Source organism: Balearica regulorum, chromosome 1 (assembly GCF_011004875.1).
Source record: "Balearica regulorum gibbericeps isolate bBalReg1 chromosome 1, bBalReg1.pri, whole genome shotgun sequence".
Classification (NCBI taxonomy): Eukaryota; Metazoa; Chordata; class Aves; order Gruiformes; family Gruidae; genus Balearica; species Balearica regulorum.
This window is the reverse complement of record NC_046184.1, coordinates 136384548-136403707: the sequence shown is the minus strand read 5'-3', so window position 1 is coordinate 136403707 and position 19160 is coordinate 136384548. Positions and strand designations below refer to the sequence as shown.

The 19160-nt window shown below is 38.6% G+C and overlaps 1 protein-coding gene across 3 annotated transcripts in view; it reads left to right on the top strand.

Moving 5' to 3' along the window:
* Positions 1-19160, top strand: part of FRMPD4 (FERM and PDZ domain containing 4) — a 420939-nt gene that overhangs the window by 349304 nt on the left and 52475 nt on the right. For 2 of the 3 annotated variants that reach the window (XM_075776369.1, XM_075776383.1), the window contains exons 3-4: positions 4594-4754; positions 6890-6992. In XM_075776369.1, the coding sequence (XP_075632484.1) occupies positions 4594-4754; positions 6890-6992 (264 nt within the window). The remainder of the gene's footprint in view (positions 1-4593; positions 4755-6889; positions 6993-19160) is intronic. The other variant, XM_075776377.1, reaches the window with a different exon arrangement.

The window sequence follows — 19160 nt, the reverse complement described above, 5'->3', positions numbered from 1 at the left end:
GCCTGTCTCCACACTGTCGTGACATGATGCAACAGACATTTGATTACAGTTAAGATGTTTTAGTGTTCGTAGGCATGCAGCTGTATTAAACTTGCCTCGAAGTATCACCTTTTCTGCTCTTTTTTTGGATGTCATTGCAGAATGGAGCTAAAGTTGTTTGGGTGCTTTTATAATATATTTCCAAAATAATGTTTATCATAACCAGGGTTGCTGGATTCATGCCATAGTTTTGAGTTTCTTGGAAGAGTTAGACCCCTAAGCATTTTCCTGTGGAAATGCCAACTCCTGCATAACAAATTTCAGGCTGCTAAGGACAGGCTTTCTTAGCTGCCATAGACAAACCTCTCAGAATTAGCCCACTAATCCCTGTCAGGGAATGACACGTCAAAATCCAAAGGCTGAAAAAGTACTGTGCTTGGATACTTTGCTTTTAATTACTAATATGCATTATTAAATCAAGCTCTCATTTTAATTACAGTCTTTGTTTAGATATTTCTTGGGTTATTCAGCGTGTAATTTGAATGAGGAAAATGCTAAACAGGTGTCCATAGTAAGCATTACCAAGTTAATCATTATGAAGCTAATGATGTGAAGATTCAGAGTGCCAGCCTTAAACCATACGTCGACTTTCCTGAGCATGAATCAGGTATGCACTTGTTGACTCCATCTCAGACAGACCCAATAGAGTTAGGCTCCCCATAATGTCCTGGGCAGCTGAATTGTGTTTGCAGGTGCTGGCTGCCTTGTCGCAGCTGATCAGTGTTCCCCAAGATGTTTTTCTTTTCTAATTTTCTTCCTCCTTCACTTGCTGTAGGCCCTTTTGTGGATGAGTGTGTAAATGAATGTTATGCTACCCTGCCATGCCTGCATTCTGCTCTGTGTGTCGATGTGTGCACACTCACATGCCTTCTCTCTCGTTTCCCCTGTTACCCTCTCTTTTGAGTAGAGTAGTTGCCACAGAGAGCTTTTGAGAGTAAGTACTTGGAATTACACTTCTGCTATGATTTTCCATAGCTGGTAGTTTATCTCTTGGAAGAGGCTGCTTTATAAAGTCTCTGTTCAAGAAATTCTCTAAGAATTATTATCGTTAATAATGGCAGCTGTCTCCCACTGCTCACAATAAGAGTACATCAGAGAAGATAGCCTTTTGTAAAGCAGGGACTCATCTCAGTCATTGAAAATGGTGGGAAATAAGTACCTCTCTTTGAAAAGGTAATCTCAGGGCAGCTTGCATTTGCTTATGTGGAAAGAACAGTTCATACTTAAAATCTCAGCCTTTTTCCTTTTCTTCCATTTTTCCTTCAGAAAAGTAAATCTTTAGGTATGATCAAAGCACTGTACCATCTAAACACACTTTTTACTGTATTTAAAGCAAATGGGAAGTTGGCAGCGTTGGAGTTACTCTTATAAGATGTTTCACTGGTTAAGTGATGCTCTGTGTGAGGTTCCCCAAGGTGGCTGTTTTGAGTCCAAGTTTATTAGATTCTGGTTTAGAACTCTTAGCATAGTTATTCTTCGTAAGTCAATATTTTCCATAGCTGACATGAAGATCAAATACTTCCAATTAATGCAAAATTCAAATTAGTCTTGAACTATGGTACTACAACTGGCATCTCAATAATGAACTAGCCACAGGAGGAAGCGGGTTTGTCAATGTACCATCACACAAAGCTTTGCGTATTCATCTAATCTCTTCAGGGATCATATTCATATATCTTGCTGCTCTCTTGAAATACACTTCCAACGTACTGAATGATACAAGAATATCTGATGCAGCAAGCTGTGGAAGCGTAAGATGCAGAGTCTTTTTAGTTGATGTATTTGAAGGTGGATAACCTTAAAAATCAATAAAACCTGCTGCGCCACTCAGAATCATGATGGACTGTTCCTCGCTGATCCTCTCGCTTAGGCTTTGAATAACTGATGCTGTGCTGCTGCAGATTCTCAGTACAAGCCGATGCAATGGTTGGAGCGAGACATCCAGTAGCAGAGCTGCTCTTTTGAGCAAATCCTATGTCTGCTCTTGGAATTTGTTATCTGAAGTGCAGCTGTTGGTGGGTTTTTTGGGGGGTTGTTTTGGTGGGTTTTTTCCTTCATGATTCAGTTTTCAAACCAGACTACACAAATGCTTGAAGAGAGAGGATGTACTATGGTAGGAAAGTGGTTCTCAAAGGCTCAAGGAGTATTTTCAAGTTGCTTGTAAATATGGCATTTTGTCTTCGGAGACAGCGTCAGCTTGTAGTGCCCCAATTACAAAAATGGAACAGCTATTAGGAAGAAATCATTAAATAGAGCATTTTAACTTTGTGGGAGATTAGGTTAAGGCTGTCACCTAAAAGAGATGACAAATGCAGAGTTTTGTACTCTCTACCAAAGCTAAGTTCACAAGATGAAATAGTTTCTGAAATACCAATGACACCTCAGAAAGTGTCCCATTTGAAAGACAAAATGTTTGAATATCTAGAAGCCCAAATCATAAATAGGAGTTGATGAGGAGAAAGGTGGCTGGGAGGTCTTGAAGATAGATTTCATAAAGAGTCTGCATAAGCTCTCTGGGTTTTCTAACAGTTCTTTTGAATAAACATAATAGAAAATTATGTAAAATTGATTGACAAAAACTGGAGGAACAGAAAGAGGAGGAGAATGAAGTGTCAGATGTGATGCCTACCTAGTAGAAGAAAATATATTTTCTTTGCTGACTTCATCTTATGCAGAGATATTCTCTCTCTTTCCTATTTTTGTAAGGAAGTAGCTTCTACTACCTCTGATCATATGTATAAAAAGGCAGCATGTTTCTCTTAGGCAGACTGAATCTAGTGATAGGGATAGAGAGTTTCTTTGAAGAAAAGCCCTAGAAAAATCCAGTTACAGGAATAAACTCCCGCTGAGAGTTTACTGAGATTTTGCTGCTCTTCTGTGTGTCAGTAATAGAAGCAGACCATGGAGAGAATGGAAATTGATGTCATGCCCAAGATGTATGTGTTGGGGAAAGATTAGAGAAGTTTTTGCATGTCATTGATGGTGAAAACAGATCTCTGAATGATGCCTTTCTCCTTATGGACCACCTGTCTGGAGTTCTTCAGGGAGTTGTATTTGAAAGTGGAAAAGGGACCGGAGGTGAGAGCAACAATCCTGGTCGCCTGGGATGTCCCCTAACTCTTACGTTATAACATGTTATATGTAAGATTACCAAGGATATGGAAAAATGACTTGATGTTCATATTGTTAAATATTTATCAGGAGACCAACTTTCAGACTGATGATACTGCCCACTGTTATAGGGATGTCTGCCTCTCTGATGTCCTTTGCGATGTTCTTAGGTTGGCCACCTGGCCGTTACCCTTCTCAGTGCAGGAGCCTGTGCCCTCCCTGCAGACAGGGTTGGGACTTGGCTCCGTTTGTTTACTGCATTTATCCACCAAGAGCTGGAGTTAGTTCAGCACCTGCAAATTTACAGTCTCTTGAAGATGAAAAAAGAGGTAACTCTTGGCCAGGCAGCTTTAAATAAATACTATCTGAGATCTACCAAGACTGCAATAACCTGACGCCATGAGCTGTAGTCTGTCTTCATGCTACGCTGACCAAGTGTGGCTTGTTGTCTGCGGTGGTGACAAGGTTTCCTGAAGCACATGAGTTCAATTAATGGCATTTGGAAGAGTATGACGCTGGAGTGGTCTGTCTGTGTGTCTAATCAGCACTGGGAATTGGTAGCTTTGATTCAATGGGGACCTACCAGGCATTGGGTGAGAAACACAAAGTATTTTCCAGTTCATTCTTTATACAGCTTATAAATGTTTATTAATATTAATTTAGAAGTCTCTATGCTTTTAAACCATGACCTCTTTCATGGATATGTGATGTTGGATAGCTTTCATCCTTTTTATTGTCTTGAAAAATCAAGATCTTTCCCTCTAGCCATGAGAATTTTTTCTTCTAGGTACAATAAGTAAGCTTCATCATAACACTGTAGGTGAAAGTAAAGTATTTTAGTAATTGCTGATAAATATATTTTCTTTTTTTTTTTTTTCCCCCCCTGGAATAGTTTGGAGTGACTTTGGAGAGTTTACTCAAGTAGTAAATATAGAGCTGTTACCTGTGCCTTAGATAGTCTGTTTGAGAGGACTCAGCTCAGAAAATTCCTTAACATTTTAGAAAACCAAATTTCAATGTGTGTCGTGTCTTCTTGCAGAAGGCTACCAGACTCTAACTGGTATGTTCTACATTATGAGTAGGTCACTCTATTATTTTTCCCTTCCAAAAAATGAAGGATGAAAAATTCAAGCACAGATGACAAAGGCTTTATTGTTGGGTTATTTTTCTTTCATATATGGGATATGATTAAATGTATGGTGTCAAAGAGAGACCTCTTTATAGGTTGATACTATTGATTATTTGTTTGAGACCTGCTAGCAGCATTATTATTTTATGTATAAGAAAATCTAATAGAAAATTATTAAGTTGATGGTTTGGTTCCTATAGTGAGAACATTTCAGGTACTCATCTCATATCGTTGCAGAAATTGCTCAAGTAGATACCACAAAATCATGTTTTAATGATTTTTTTCCTTTTTCCATCTTTTATTTTTTTTCACAGTCACATGACACAATCAGCCACATTTGAAGACCCTCGAATAGAGAGCTGCCAAATAACCCCTCCAGCCCCTCGGAAAGTGGAAATGAGGAGGGATCCTGTGCTAGGATTTGGGTTTGTGGCTGGTAGTGAAAAGCCAGTTGTTGTACGCTCAGTAACACCAGGTATGTTTTCCCCGCCTGACCCCAGAAGCAAACTTGGACTTAATCTACTGAGGTGAAATACAGTTACAAATTTGAGTACTGTTAAAATATTCAGGCAGACAAAGTAATCAGAAATACTAGGTAGGATTTTAAGCCTTGTGTTGCCCAGCAGTTTCCCTCCTTGCACTCATTTTTGAACATTATGTAAATGTGTTAACAAAAAGCCAGTTTTAGGTTATTGCTCTGAGCCATTACTATCGTTTGCCTGAAAAAAGCTGACCCACTTCATTCAAGGAAAGAAGGTCTTCTTCCTGTTACGTTTATATTGATTTGATGTCACCTTCATTGCCATTGAATCAGTGTTTTCAAGAGGTATGTTGAGTTGTGAGATTAAAACTTACACATTTTTCATTCTTTTTATCATCAACTTCCCAAAGAGAACTAAGTGTCTAACTGTAATATTTGGTTTTGAAAAAGAGGATGTTATTGACAGCATTTTGGTTGTTGGGTTTTGTTTTTTTTTAATCTGTAACTATGTGGCAAAAAGCCAGGTCAAAACAGATCCCTAAACATCTTACCTGGAGTGAAAATCAGTGAGGTTTGTGGTATTTTTGAACTTACTGGGGACCAGACCTGGGACTAATCAGTCTCTCAAATTGCGGGCTCCTGCTCTCTATGCTTAAAAGTTCAGTTGTTACGTAAAATTGCCTTGGAGCCAAGGGCAGGGATTTGACTTTGCTCTTGTTCGATATGTTCTCCGGAACCCCTGCAGAGAGCAGAGGAGAGGCAAAATTGACTTTGTGAAGTTCTGATGTCATTTACCCACGTGTGTGGATTGATTATATTTGTATTGCTTTCAGATGAAGCAAGCAGTGTAACTAATATTTGAACTAGATCCAGACATTTCTTTTCTCCCAAGTTAGCATTATTAATGTAGTTTTATATTACAGTTCAGTTTGGAAAAGGTGCTTATTATATTCTGTTCCAAATGAACAAGAGGAAAGGTGAGCTCAGGACAACATTCTCCTACACGGATTTGTATCCATTTATGCTGGATATATAAGTGAAGTAAAGTTTTCAAACAGAACAGAGGAAAGGAACAGCATTAGCTCAATTGTTTAATGAATTGGTTTGATACAGAAACATTTTGTTTTAAGACTTTATCTTCATATTGGTAATATTATTGGGGGTTTTATGTATCGTCATTGCAGAGTTTAAAGACAGAAGACTAGAGATGATATATTTTTCACTAGCAGTTGCAATGTCACACCCTCTTCTGGGCATGTAATCATGCCGAGAAGCAAAGTATTATGTGCATTTTGTAAAGCATAAGCTCAATATACATTTCAGCCGTGTCAGAATTCAAAGCACATAGACATGTACATGTCTGATTGTCTGCTGAGACTAATGCTAAATATCTGTGTCTAACTGAAAGTGGCAGTGCTTTTGGATGTATGTGAAACTTGTGTTCATCAAGTGGTAGGAATCCAGAGAAAAGAGACTCAGAGACTGGAGGTATAGAAACTTACTGTCTTCATATTGAAGGAAACAGGTTTGTTTTGCCCAGAACAGAAAAGTCAGAGGAGAGACCTGTGAATGACTTTCAAATATCTAAGTGATGTTTCATAGGAAAGAGGAATAAGATGTTCTCCAGTGTTACTTTGCCTGGGACGGGAAACAATGTGTTGGAACAAGGAAGATCTGGTGTAGACACCAGGAAAAAAGACTTCCTGATCTTAACAGTAGTTAAACAGGATCATATATTTACAGGAAAAAGTGGTCATCCTCAGGGTGGTCTTACAAGAGTACCAGCCAAACATTGATCAGGGTAAGGTATGGTTGATCACATCTTAAAGGGTGAATTAGGCCACCTCTTATGGGTCATTTTGGCCCCCCAGAAAATCAAGCCTTTATTTTTAGGTAGCTAGGTGTGGATTTGGAACATAATTTGAGGAACCTCCATAGGAGCTGCTAAGCCACCAGCTTTCCAGATTTTCCTGGCGAGGAAGTACTGGTAATGTCAGAACTAGTGTTAGTGTCAAACACGCCATTAGTTGAAGAAAAAAACACTCATAGTATGTGAACAGAGTGTGTCTGTGCATTTACAATGGTCTGCTAACCTGTGCTTTTTTTTTTTTTTTTTCATTTGTCTCCAGGCGGCCCCTCTGAAGGAAAGCTTATACCAGGGGATCAGATCATAATGATTAATGATGAGCCAGTCAGCACTGCTCCAAGGGAGAGAGTCATCGACCTTGTCAGGTAGTTGATGTCCTGTCACTTAAACTGTGAACCCAGTGACTTTTTGTCTGTGCAGTCATTTGATAATACTGCAAGTCTTGCCTTGTCATGACTGAGAAAAGAGAAAATAATGTTACTTTAGTCATAATGAAGAATGGTGAAATATTTTAATATTGAAATGAAGTGTCCTCATAAATGTCCTCTGGATAATTGAAAAAAATACAGTAAAATATTGGAACAGCTCCAAAATACATGGGTATCAAAAGAGGAATAGTATTCACCTCGTATTTATTTTTGGTATGGGTTGTTGAAAAGATAAGTCCTGGAGCAAGGCAGCTTCAGTCACTGCTGCTCTATTGCTTTTTTTTTTTTTTTTTTTACATGAAGAAAGTTGAGCCAGGTCTGTTTTATGTGAAGGGGAAAGAAAATGTGGTGGGGTGATTTTTGAGAGCAGATGTGTGCATGTAAATGGGAGTATGTAGGGAAACTCAAAGAGTGTTTGGGTGCATTGCAGACAGGTGAGTTTGTGTGACAAGAGCAGGCAGATCTGTGTAGATAGGAGGCAGAAAACAAGGCAGAAAAGTGACAGTGGAGAGTGCAGGAAAGGAGAAATGTCAATATTTGTAGTGGGATGTAGAAGGAAAGAAAGTACAGTGACTGACAAATGCTTGGGATGTAAAAAAAGATGTGATGTGGTTCTCATAATAAGCTTTGCATTTTGAGTAACAAGGAATGTTAGTACATTGCATAGAAAAATGAGTAGTAATTAAAAAATTAAACATAAAAATTATTATTTTAAATTCCAGTAGCCTGGTTCTTGGACACCAGTTTTGTTTCTGTATTTTCCTTCTCATTGGTGTAAACTCTGAATTGTTGGGTCTAGTTGATTCCTGGGAGATACTCATGTTTTAGCTTTGCAGGTACCTCTCCTCAGAATTGGTAGCTGTCAGTGTTGTCAGTCTTACTCATGTAACTTTGAAAAGTCACATTTGCTTCCAGAAATTCAGGCAGGAGGTGCCACAATAGTTGTACTCCTCTTGCAGATCACAATTTGAACAAACGAGTGCTCATTTGCTGGGGATTCAGCTATCAAGCAAACTTCCAAAGGAGATGTGGAAATAGTATAAAGATGCCAGCAACACTGTTGCCTTTATCTGTGTTAGGCAGGTTTGAACAAAATACAATACATTTTCAGATATATATTAAAAAAGTGTTAACTGCAAGTCAACTAACAGAAACAACACATTAAGAGGGAACTTCAACACTTGTTTTTGTGACAAAGAAACCCCATGAACTGCAGGAACTGTTCTGTTCCTAATAAATTTCTGTCCTGTGCTCTGTGTTGACCAGCAGCATAAACCTCACAAATGGGTCTTAAACTCACTTTTGATCTCTTTGTTTCTTCATAAAGCAATCATATTGCAGTCTACATTTTTTCCCTGATTCTTTGATATTTAATTAATGAGAATTAGGATCTCTATCTCGTTTCTGTGCTACTAGCAATATGTAGTAATAAAAACAAGGAAAATAGCCTGATTAGGCCTGAGACAAACTGAGTTTATTGTGTGGCTGATTCTCTGTCTGCCTTCAAATGAGAAACTGGATAAGAATGTCACCCTTCCCAATTATGTTGACTCCATAGATAGTGCCTTAAATTAAGTGTTGTTGCATTCCAGGGGAAGCTCTTGGTGACACTTCTCTTACACTTTCATTCTACCTCTACTCTCAAAATCTATCTGCTGTTGGGATTTTGACAGAGACTCATTCTTTGATGAGACTCAGAGTGAAATGTATTGAGGTTGTATATTACAGCATTTTAACTGAAGAGCTTTCTTTTCATGCCAGTGGGGACACCTGGAATGACTAGACACTGTCACTGTACAGTCCTGACACTGTAACAGAAGCAGTTCTTTACACCAATAAAAGAATGAATCCCTTCTGTGTAATTGAAGGTTTTCATACGGGTTGGATACATCTGTAACTTTGAAAATGTTTGCTTTCAGTTTTCAATGTGCATGGAAGCAACTTTGAAATCTGGTAGCAGCGTATGTGCGGTCGGCAATGAGTATGTTTTAGATGCATAGGTTAGGCAATGGCTGTAATCACAAAATCATAGAAGAATCGAGATGGGATTTCTGGAGGTCATCCAGTCTAACCTCTTGCTCAAAGCAAGCTAGTGTCAAAGTTAGATGTGGCTGCTCAGCACTTGTTGAATCAAGGTTTTAATGTCTCCAAAGATGGAGATTTCACAACCACACGGGGAAGTTGCTTCCGTTCTTAACCAGTGGCCTTGCAAAGATGATAGAGAGCAGCTTTTACAAGACATGAGCCCACTCCCTCAGCAGCCTTAGATGCATACTATCTAGGCCCATGGACTTGAGCGTCCCTCTTGCCTAAGCAATCTCTAATTCAGTCTTCGCCTACCTCTATTCCCTAAATTCTGCCACTAAGCTAGGGACCAGGGTGGCAGACCTTGCCATTAAAGACCAAAGCCAAGAAAGCATCAAGTACCTCAGCCTTTTCAGTGTCCTGGTGAAGTCTGCTCTTTAGCTTGGACTCCTCTTCCTCCTTTCCCTCAGTATCTTACACCGTACCATCTTGTGGTCACTGCAACACATCATTGATGAAAAATTTTTATTCCAACACCTTATTTTTTCTGTGATTGCATGGTCTCTTGACAATTAGGTATGGCAAGGTATTTTTTATATTCATGGTGTGAAATTCTGTGGCTATTTTTATGCAGCTTTCCCTCAAAGCTTTTTGTAAAGTAAAGAAATGATTTGTCTTTGTAATTGCAGAGAGTGGGGAAAAAATTAATCTGCTTTCAAAATACAGACATAAAGATCATAGTATGCCAAGCAAAAAAAACCTAAACTGCATGAGAGGAAAAAAAAGGCAGATTTCATAACTAGATTAGCATTATGCTTTAACAAGCTTAGCAGAACTCAAAACTTTCAAGCAAAAGTATACACATATGTTAGAATTTAAGTCAATCTGGAATGTTAAACAGAATTTTTAGTGTAATGCAATATTTAATTATTTTCCAAGAAAACATTGTTGGGACATTTACTAATGAAAAAAATTATGTTATTGAAGGAAAAGAAAATGGAAAAGACAATTTCTGCTACGATCTATCTAAAAGTAAAAAAGATTCAGAATGTCTACCGAGAAGGGTAGCTGAAAAATGTCAATTAAATCTTTTTTTTCATTAGGAAAAAGCATGCCCTAAGCAATAAATTTGCTTTATTTCTAAGTTTTCCACAAAATAAGTCAGGGTGATTTTTTTCAGATAATTTTCTTTTCCTTCAGCCTTTTTTTCTTCATTGTGTACTTTTTACTCCTGCCGGGTTAGCAATAGGTAGACTAGTCTTTTAACAAAGTCCCTTTTGTGTAATGGTTTTACTACAGGCAAATGCAGGAAGATAAAGGGAGAACATAATGCAGAAATTTTCACATTGTCTCTTTTTAATTATTTTAATTATGTGTGTGCTTTCTAAACATTCATTACTGAAAATAAGCTTCCTTAAGTAGAAAACTGTATTGAAGCCATCTCTGCTGACTCCAGGGGGTACTCAGCAGGAACCTGGTCAAAGATTTTGGTTTGGTGGTTTTTTAAAGACTCGAGGGATACTACTGTATCCTAGGAGGTCTCAGGTCTGGAGATTATTGGGGATATTCATTATAAATATCCCCTGTAGGTTGTTCTAATCCATCTAATTCTTTGGCCCTGCTTTACTGACGACATTTAATTAGTGTTCAAGTTGTCCTTTGAAAGCCAAGGTTGCAGAAATATGAATATAGTAAGGACTTAGTATTTCTGGATAATGTTCAATGGCTTTTGCACCACATTGTGTTCTCTTGAGCTATTTTCAAGCACAAACCCAGAAGTCATGTTTATGGTTTCCCTTATAAAGAGAGATTACCTTTATGAGCGTCACTATAGCTTCGGTCTAGATGTGTTTCATTCAAAGCAGAAAGTTATTGAAGTTGGAAAAAGAGGAACAAACAAGCCCAGTTTTCTAAAGGTATCATTACAATCCAGGCAAGGAGCAAGCTAGCAGAATGCTAAAGGAACTTGTATTTGAAGTGCAGTTGGTTCAAAATTGTAGCAGGAGCTACTTAGCTTGGTTTTATTTTACTGCCAATACAAATTCTGTGACTTAAAGCTTTTCACACATAGTTAACAATAAGTATTTTGAGATAACATTAAAGTCATTACACGATGTAGCAATTTTTTGCATATTTGAAGGTGAGCAACAATGCAAAACTAACATATTAGAAGGTATATTAATGTATTTTATCAATTAATTGATTGTTCAGAGGTGCATGTATTTCATTATCATTGGTTAATGTTAACTTTGTAATTTTTGGTTGATTAAACTGATTCTTAAAACCTTCTTTTAAAACACTTAAAGAAATATATCTAGCAAATAATTTGCCTTATAATGTTTATAGGTAATTTCTGTAACATGAATGACTTAACTTGATTATATTAGATTGTACTGAGCATGCAAGTATACAAGGATCCCAACGTATGTAAAATGTCTTCTTAGCAAGATATTTTACTGAAATTTTAAGTGACACATAGATGTACTGCTTACCCCATAAAGCAAACTCTGAGTAGGGCATGGTTGTGGTATTTTGTTCATATTTCAATTACAATAGTTATCCAGGCAGCCTGTGAGGAGAGATGGGCACCTGAAGAGGGTGATCTGTCCGAGATACGGGTTTTGGAATAAACTGCCCTGTTGCAGAAAGCTTTATTTGTGCATTGACTAAAGAAGGAGCACAGAAAACTATCCTAGAATAGAAACCTGACTTCTAGGTTGCTAAATTAGGATAGATTAGTCCTGTTCCTTGAAACTGTAACAGCAGTAAATTAGTATTTGACGTTCTGTGGAATTCCACTAGAAGACTTTAATTGCAAAGTAAGAACTGAAAAAGGTGAAATTCATTAAGGGCTTTTCTTTCTTGTTGGCTCTATTTTCTATTTAAGAGAAATGACTCAAAAACCTTTCTGAAATAACTCTTGCTTTGGCAAGTTAATGTCATGGCAAGTTTTCATCAAGAGGATCTGGAGGATTCTTTCAATTCTGTAGTAGGATTTCTGTTTTAATTTTGTATTTCCATAAGACTGGAGAGAAAAAACCCTGCAGGTTTTCAGGCTGCGTGTTGCATTTTAAGTGCTAACATGAATTTAATCAATACTGACCCGTTTCACCATCGTCATGGAGTTGATGAGGATTCTGTCACTGCCGTTTGACTCTGTGTGTGTCAGGAGACCAGTTTGCCTTCTCTGCATCATCACAGCTAAACGCAAGTGCAGAAGGGAGCTCAGTGGCAGTGCCTGTCATCATTGCCTTCTCACAGCAGCCGAAAATAACACTTTTCAAATGTAATTTCTGTCTCTAGGCTTGGACTGTTTCATATATTGGATCAAGCAGGTTTGGTGGGCTTAATATTAAAGACATTCTTTCTTCATCAACATCATAGAGAAAAAAATCAAGCGTATTAAGCTATTAGTTCTGATACTGCTTAGCAAACCAAGAATCTTGAAGCCTTCTTTTCCTGAAAAACCAGTCATGCGGACCTTTTAATCTGAAGGTATGCCATTACACTCCCAGTTCGGTATTTAAATCCAGAGGCTATACCCATTTTGTTTCAGGCCTTGATCTATGAATTGCTAGCGTTTTGGGTTTTAGATACATAATGCTGAACAGAGGGATGAAATGTTGGACCAAATTAGCTGTAGGAGTTTTACGAGTGACATTAACGGAGATAAGCTTTCTGCCAGGGCATTTAATTAGCTACCTCTAATCAACTGGCCCAAGCATAGAGCTGGGAGTCACGATATGAGAATTCAGTTCCTGTCTGACTTGAGGGGTATTGTTAGATGTGTATCTTCTACTTTTTGAGGTGTTTCTGCAACATGATACAAAGATAACTTAAGTACTTTGAATCAGCTGCTGCAATCTAACTGAGAGAGCTCCGATTTAGTATTGTCTGCTGTACGTTTTTTTCTTGGCTGCCGTGGTGAGGTGCTTCTGGTACTTGAGCTAATATAATGAGAGCTAATTCAGATCTCTCTAGATTTTAATTATTAATCTGTAATATGGTTTCAGAAATGCTTGCCCACCTTTTCAAAGGCCTGTAAGAATTAAGCTGAGTTGAAAGCTGTATAGAGATACTAGTTGTTATTGTTAAAATCAGTACCAACTATGGAAATTGTTCTCTTTTAAATCCATTGTATCTGTGAAAGCATGCAGTCTCGTATCCTTACTCTGTTCATAGCAGAAAGTTGGCTGACATGGTTTAGACAGGTTTGGGCTCAATAATTCAAATGTTTGGAATGCTGAGAACTTAATGGATAAGTTTCTTTTCATGTTCAGCATGGTGGATGCCCCCTGGAGTTAGCAAGTCTAGGGTCCTTTTGAAATTCTACGGCTTGATGTGTCATCCTATTGAAGTGTTGTGTCATCATCTTACTCTGTGTAGAAAGAGGAGTCAGCCGTGATGAATTTCAGGTCAGCTGTTTCATAACAAGTTACTTTATGGTAACTGATTGCAAGGGTATGGACAGAGATGTGGAACAGCTGTGCCCAAAACACAAACAACTGTACAAAATACCTTCTTCAGATGTGAACCAGCAAATGTTGCTCTCATTAGCTTGTTCCTACAAGCAGGCTTACCGCTTCTCACACAACTAAACAATCCATGCTTGTCTGCGTGGAGGATTTACTTTGAAGCCAGATGCACTGATGTGAATGTTTCAAAGTAATTGTTTCCATGTAAAGTCATACAAATGAACATCCAGCTTTCAGTGTATTATGAATTAACCCTTCCACATCATGGATTTCCTCTATATTGCTGCTCTGCAATAGATGTTTATCCACCTTTGTGATGTCGCTGCAAGCCACATGCATCAAAGGATTACTTCCTGTCAGAATATGTAGCAGGAGGTACCTAAAAATCTCATGTCCTGTGTTTGGGGTGGAGAGGGTTAGAGAGGACGTGTCAAGGTACAGAAATCTCATGGTTTCTCTTTCCTGACTCCATTATCTGTCTCTTTTGGGATGACATTTCCAAATCATAAAAGATTATGTTGGGCAAGCCAGCCCTCCACATCATGCTGTCGGTACTTGAATATTCTGTGGCGTGTGTGGATGCCTTGAGGACATTACTACAGGACAGCCACACTTAGATGAGACAAGCACCATGGTATGGAGCAGTTTAGTCAGCAGAAAGCAGAAAACAGAGAGGATGACCAGACAGAGACAGCTTCAGGAGCTTGCTTGGGAAGCACCAGTCTGTGCAGAACAGTTTCTGGGCTCAGAGAAGCAGTAAGGGCTGACAGGAGAGGATTGTGCTGTGCATCTGGGGCTGCCAGCAAGGAGTGACTGTGAAGTATGAAGATGACAGAGATGTCTTCACCACCACATTTACAGAACTCACAGAGCAGCTCTGCCTTTCCAGAAGTGTGTGGCTGCCCTCACTGGGAAGTTTATAACTGCCTCATCCTGCCAGTCAGTTACTGACTGATTCAGCTCATACACATCAGCTAATGAAGGTATTGTAATGGAAAACAGCCATTTCTGAGAAGATATGATAGTTGCATGGTATAAGGCCCACGATGCTTTGTGAAGGCTTGTGTTACACACAATGTGGACAGTGGTGGCGTCAGCATTCCCTTTTATCCTGACACAGTGATGGACATTTGGATCATAGAAATTAACTGGTTTTTATCTACTGCCTAAATAGCTTCAGGATGACAGAGAAATGCTTCTTTAAAAGACTGTCAGGTAGATAGACGGCAGTATCAAGCAAAAGGCTTGTAGTTTACTATGAACGATACCCAAATGCTGTACTTTGTTAGACAGCAAAGGTGATATCAAGAGCTGGGAGGCAAATGTGATAGTTTTACGGTTTTGTAAGTTGACCCTTGGAGGGTTGTGTCTGCTGCAGGTGCCTTGTATCAGGGAAAGGCAGAAAGATTTTAATCTCCTGTTTTTAAGGAATGCTATTTTGGCGGTGTCGGGTTTACATGCACCAGTGCCCATAGAAAATATAAAAGGTAGTTTACAATGGCTATCTCTACACTTCCATTTCATATCCCTGCTCTGACAGGAATGCTGCCTTTCAGTCAGCCAAAGGCATGTGGGGGTGACAGTGCTTGATGCCACTAACTTATAGTTTGTCTATGGAAAATAATAAAAAAAAAAATAGTAGAGATGAGAAGTACCAGGCTGAATACTAGTCTGATAAAACTCTCTCAGTCCAAACTTATTTTTGATTCAAGGATGTCTAGACTTAATTATGTTGTAAGAAAATTGGATCTGGCTCTCAGTACAGTTTACTTTAAATTTTCAACTCTTTTTGTGTTGGCAAGGCCTAGTTATTTTTGGAAGCTTTTTCAAAAATATTGAGAATTAAGATCAAAAGGCTTAAGATTGTCATTAGCAAGTCCTTTGTCGTTCCTGCTTCCCTCCAATAGGAATAATTTTGTGACTCAGAATCTTTCTTAGCAGTTGATAGTATAATGTAATTGGAATAGAAATGTTGTAGGGACTTCTGTGTTGGTCGATGCACTAGAAAACTTAGAACACAGAATTAGATCATTTTTAATTTAGCAATAGTACAGCCAACAAGGACTCCCAAAATTGCCAAGAGATTGCGTATCTACATCTAATTTTATCTGATATGCCCAATCAGAAGGTTAGTTAAAAGGGAAGGGGAATGGTTTTACATATTCTGACTCATTAGTCCCCAAAGTGAGATTCCTCAGTTAAATATTAACCACTGATTGGGATGACTCTGGGTCATAGTGGAAGGTCAAAGGACAAAATCAGTTTCTCATTAAACAAAGGATCTGAGACAAAAACGAGTACAAAATAACAATGGCTAAAAATAAATTCACCTTTAAAAATATCAAATGCTTCAAAAGGCAGTTTAACACGGTAGATTTCTGTAGGATTTGTTAGTCAGCTCTTCCTGGTTTGATTTCTGATGTGACAGTTGATCACTCACAGGAAGTACCAGTACTGAGAAACAGCACCATTTGTAATTTATTACAAGCAACACACAAAAAGTAGTGTAAGAGAAGCATTTTAGCTTCCGCTTTAGCTTTTATAGGCTTTTTCCCAAAGATACCATTATCTGTTTGACTTTTTGCTTGACTTGAAACATCCAAGTCTTCACAGACCTCCTGAAAGCAGCAACAGTAATAGGGGAAAGATGAATCACGTGTATTTCACAGCAGGTGACTTCCAAAGGAAGCTGGTCTTAGTCTTACTTTGTCTTCATCTGTGAAACCAACAGAAAACTGGTTCTGAGAAACCAAGAAGAAATATCTAAACAGAGACTGCAAATACCAAAACAGAGATGGCAGAGATAAACCCAGATTGCCATCGACCTCCACTAACCCAAAGGCATATTTCTTACATAGTATGTGCTGAAATGTTAATTGTTCTGTTAGCTCTTATTCCTCTTCATGCCAATTAAAGCTTAATGTATTTTACTTACTGCACAAGGGAAAATCCCTGCAGTCCACTGTCTATATTGTTAAATAAAGTAATTCAGCTTGGTTGGAGGTTTAGTTAAAACCAAATTTGTTCAGCTTATGAATCAAACAAGACTCCAGGAAAGGCAAAGGTCTTGTCATCTTACATCATAGAACTTACCCATTTTATGATGATCACTTCAGCTTTTCAGCAGGTCTGTTACTCAGAAAGCAATACGCAAAAAGGTAGCTGTTCTAGAGAAGAAAATTGGTTGCTATAGCAGTTTAAAATCCTTGAGGTCATCTGTATTTCATAAAAACTGTAGGAGCCATGAGGTTTAATCATTGTACTCAAGTCTTTGTTCCATACATTGTCTTTCTGCTCAATATTCTTTTCTATGCGTCATTACAGTGTGCCTGAGAGTTAAAAGGAAAATATCTTCTGCCTAAAAGTTTATCAAGAATAATAGCAACAACTCTCAATTTTGGAAGACAGCAAAAAATTAAAACTATTCATTAATTGAGTTTGCAGTCCAGTTTCTTTTTCATTCTTTATCTTGTGTCATTCTTCTTACTGATCAGTTTTACAAGGAAATTATACTTTTGTGACCAGAAATACCCTTTTGTTCTGCATTTTATCTGAAATTCTGTGTGTGTTCAAAGCCTTTAATTAAATATTAGAACAAATGCGTTAGTAAAGATACCGCTTTTTTTTCTCCTTAAAAAGTATTGAAGCAATTTCTTAGTGTTCTATGCCAATTATAGGTATGTTAGAGTGTCCAGCAGGCTTGTTGAGTTCATTAATAATTCATACAAACTGCTGTGGGTTTAAGGAAGGAGCTATACCACATGTTGGCACATGGGAGTGAAGGAAAACTCAACACACTCTTTTGCAATCATTTTTTTTGTTGGAGAAAGGAGGTTGTCTTATTTATGCTCTGAGGTATATAGACTGAGGATACAGTTTGCTAATGTAAATCTTAGGGCCATTTATTGGACAAATAACATATCATAAGCATGCAGTATGTCTTCTGCATTTATATGTATGCATTTGCATATGTTTGAATGTATGTGCACAGAGAGAGAGGAATGTGATACATAAAGATTTCTCATCATGGATTTGGGATGTGTATTACTTAGAAATGAGCTGAAGTTCTGTAGCTCATTTAAACCAAAACCTTATCATGACATTATATGTGGTTTGTACAACTGATCTGTTACAAGGAGAGTTGTGTTAGAGAGTTTTAAAATGTTTATTTGAAATAATTCCTGTATCTCTACCTAAAAGTGATAAATAAAAAGTGCCAATTCTGACATGTCATTGTGATTCTCTCCAGTATTAGAAACTCACATCCCATTTCTGTTTTACTAGGAAAATACATGTTAAAACAGTGAATATGTGAACATAGGGGTTTTTTTAATAACTCTTATAACTTTATGAGTATTGCTAGTTTTATGGTGGGTTTTTTTTGAATATTAGTGTTTATAGCATATATAGGTTAGCTGCAGAGAGATATATATATGCTACATAAATTTTTTTTCTGAAAATACCTAACAGAGTTAATTTAATCCCTTTGGGGATTGCCTCACCCACAGGAGAGGCTGTGGGTGTCATGAAGCTTTTGTAAGTCAGGCAGCAACAGCCGGAGCTACAGCTCCTGTGAGACGCTGAGGAGTTCAGGAGGGCAGAGCTGGAGGTCATCATGATCCAAGGCAAAGCTGGTACTTCAGTATTTTATAATAGAGTATTGCAGGTAGAGCAAAAATACTGATGAGGATACTGAGCTGACCTCACTATCCTCAAGCAAAACCTCAGCATTTTCTGTTCTTATGGTGCTGTCCACTTGGGGTACAGTGGACTCACAGCTCCAGGAGTTTACTAGGGAAGAATTTTGAGGGCTATATCTGCCAGAAGACTTCTACTAGTGGGTTATGAAGCCCAGATGTCCACTCACTGGACCTGTGGACCGAATACCACGTCTGCCCTCTGACAGGAGTCATGTACTCATCCTCGTCTCACTCCAGCCCACAGCACTGTGCACCGAAAGAGCAGTGGTCAGCTCCCAAGCAGGCAGAAAGATGTCTTGGCCAAGAGAGTGGTGAAGCCTCGGACCTGCAAGATCACGGTCTCCAGCCCTTGAGCTGAGAGGCTGCATGAGCAGGGTGCAGAGGGACCTCTAGGCAACGGGGCTGTAAGATCAGGGAAGAGACTGTGGGAAAAGGGAGGTGATTGAGGAGATCATGGGAGAAGATTACTTATAGAGTATCTAGGGTAACATACATGGTGCCTGCCTCTCAGAGGCCGTCCTGCTGTCTGTTGTGTGTTTTGCCTAGGGGATGGCAGTCCTTCATGGTCCACTCTTTTTTGGGCTGACTTCCTTTCAAACTGTTGATGATGCATAGCATTTGGAAGAACAGCCCCAAAGAAATCCTGTGGTGCCTACCAGGAGCCTTGGAAGTCATGCGCTGGCATTGCAAGGCAGGTGCTATCTCCTAGCGCAGTGTGTTGAATGTGGCCTCTGGTAGTAAAAGCTTTGCTTCAGAAGAAGCCTGGCCAAGGTGAAGTGCAGTGTGGATGTGCCTGTTGCTCGGAGCAAGTGAATTAGAGCCATTATCATGAACGTTCCTGTCTTGATCCCCTTGGCTCACAGAACTGAAGCTCAGCCTAGGATGAAACTACCAGAGGCTGTTAA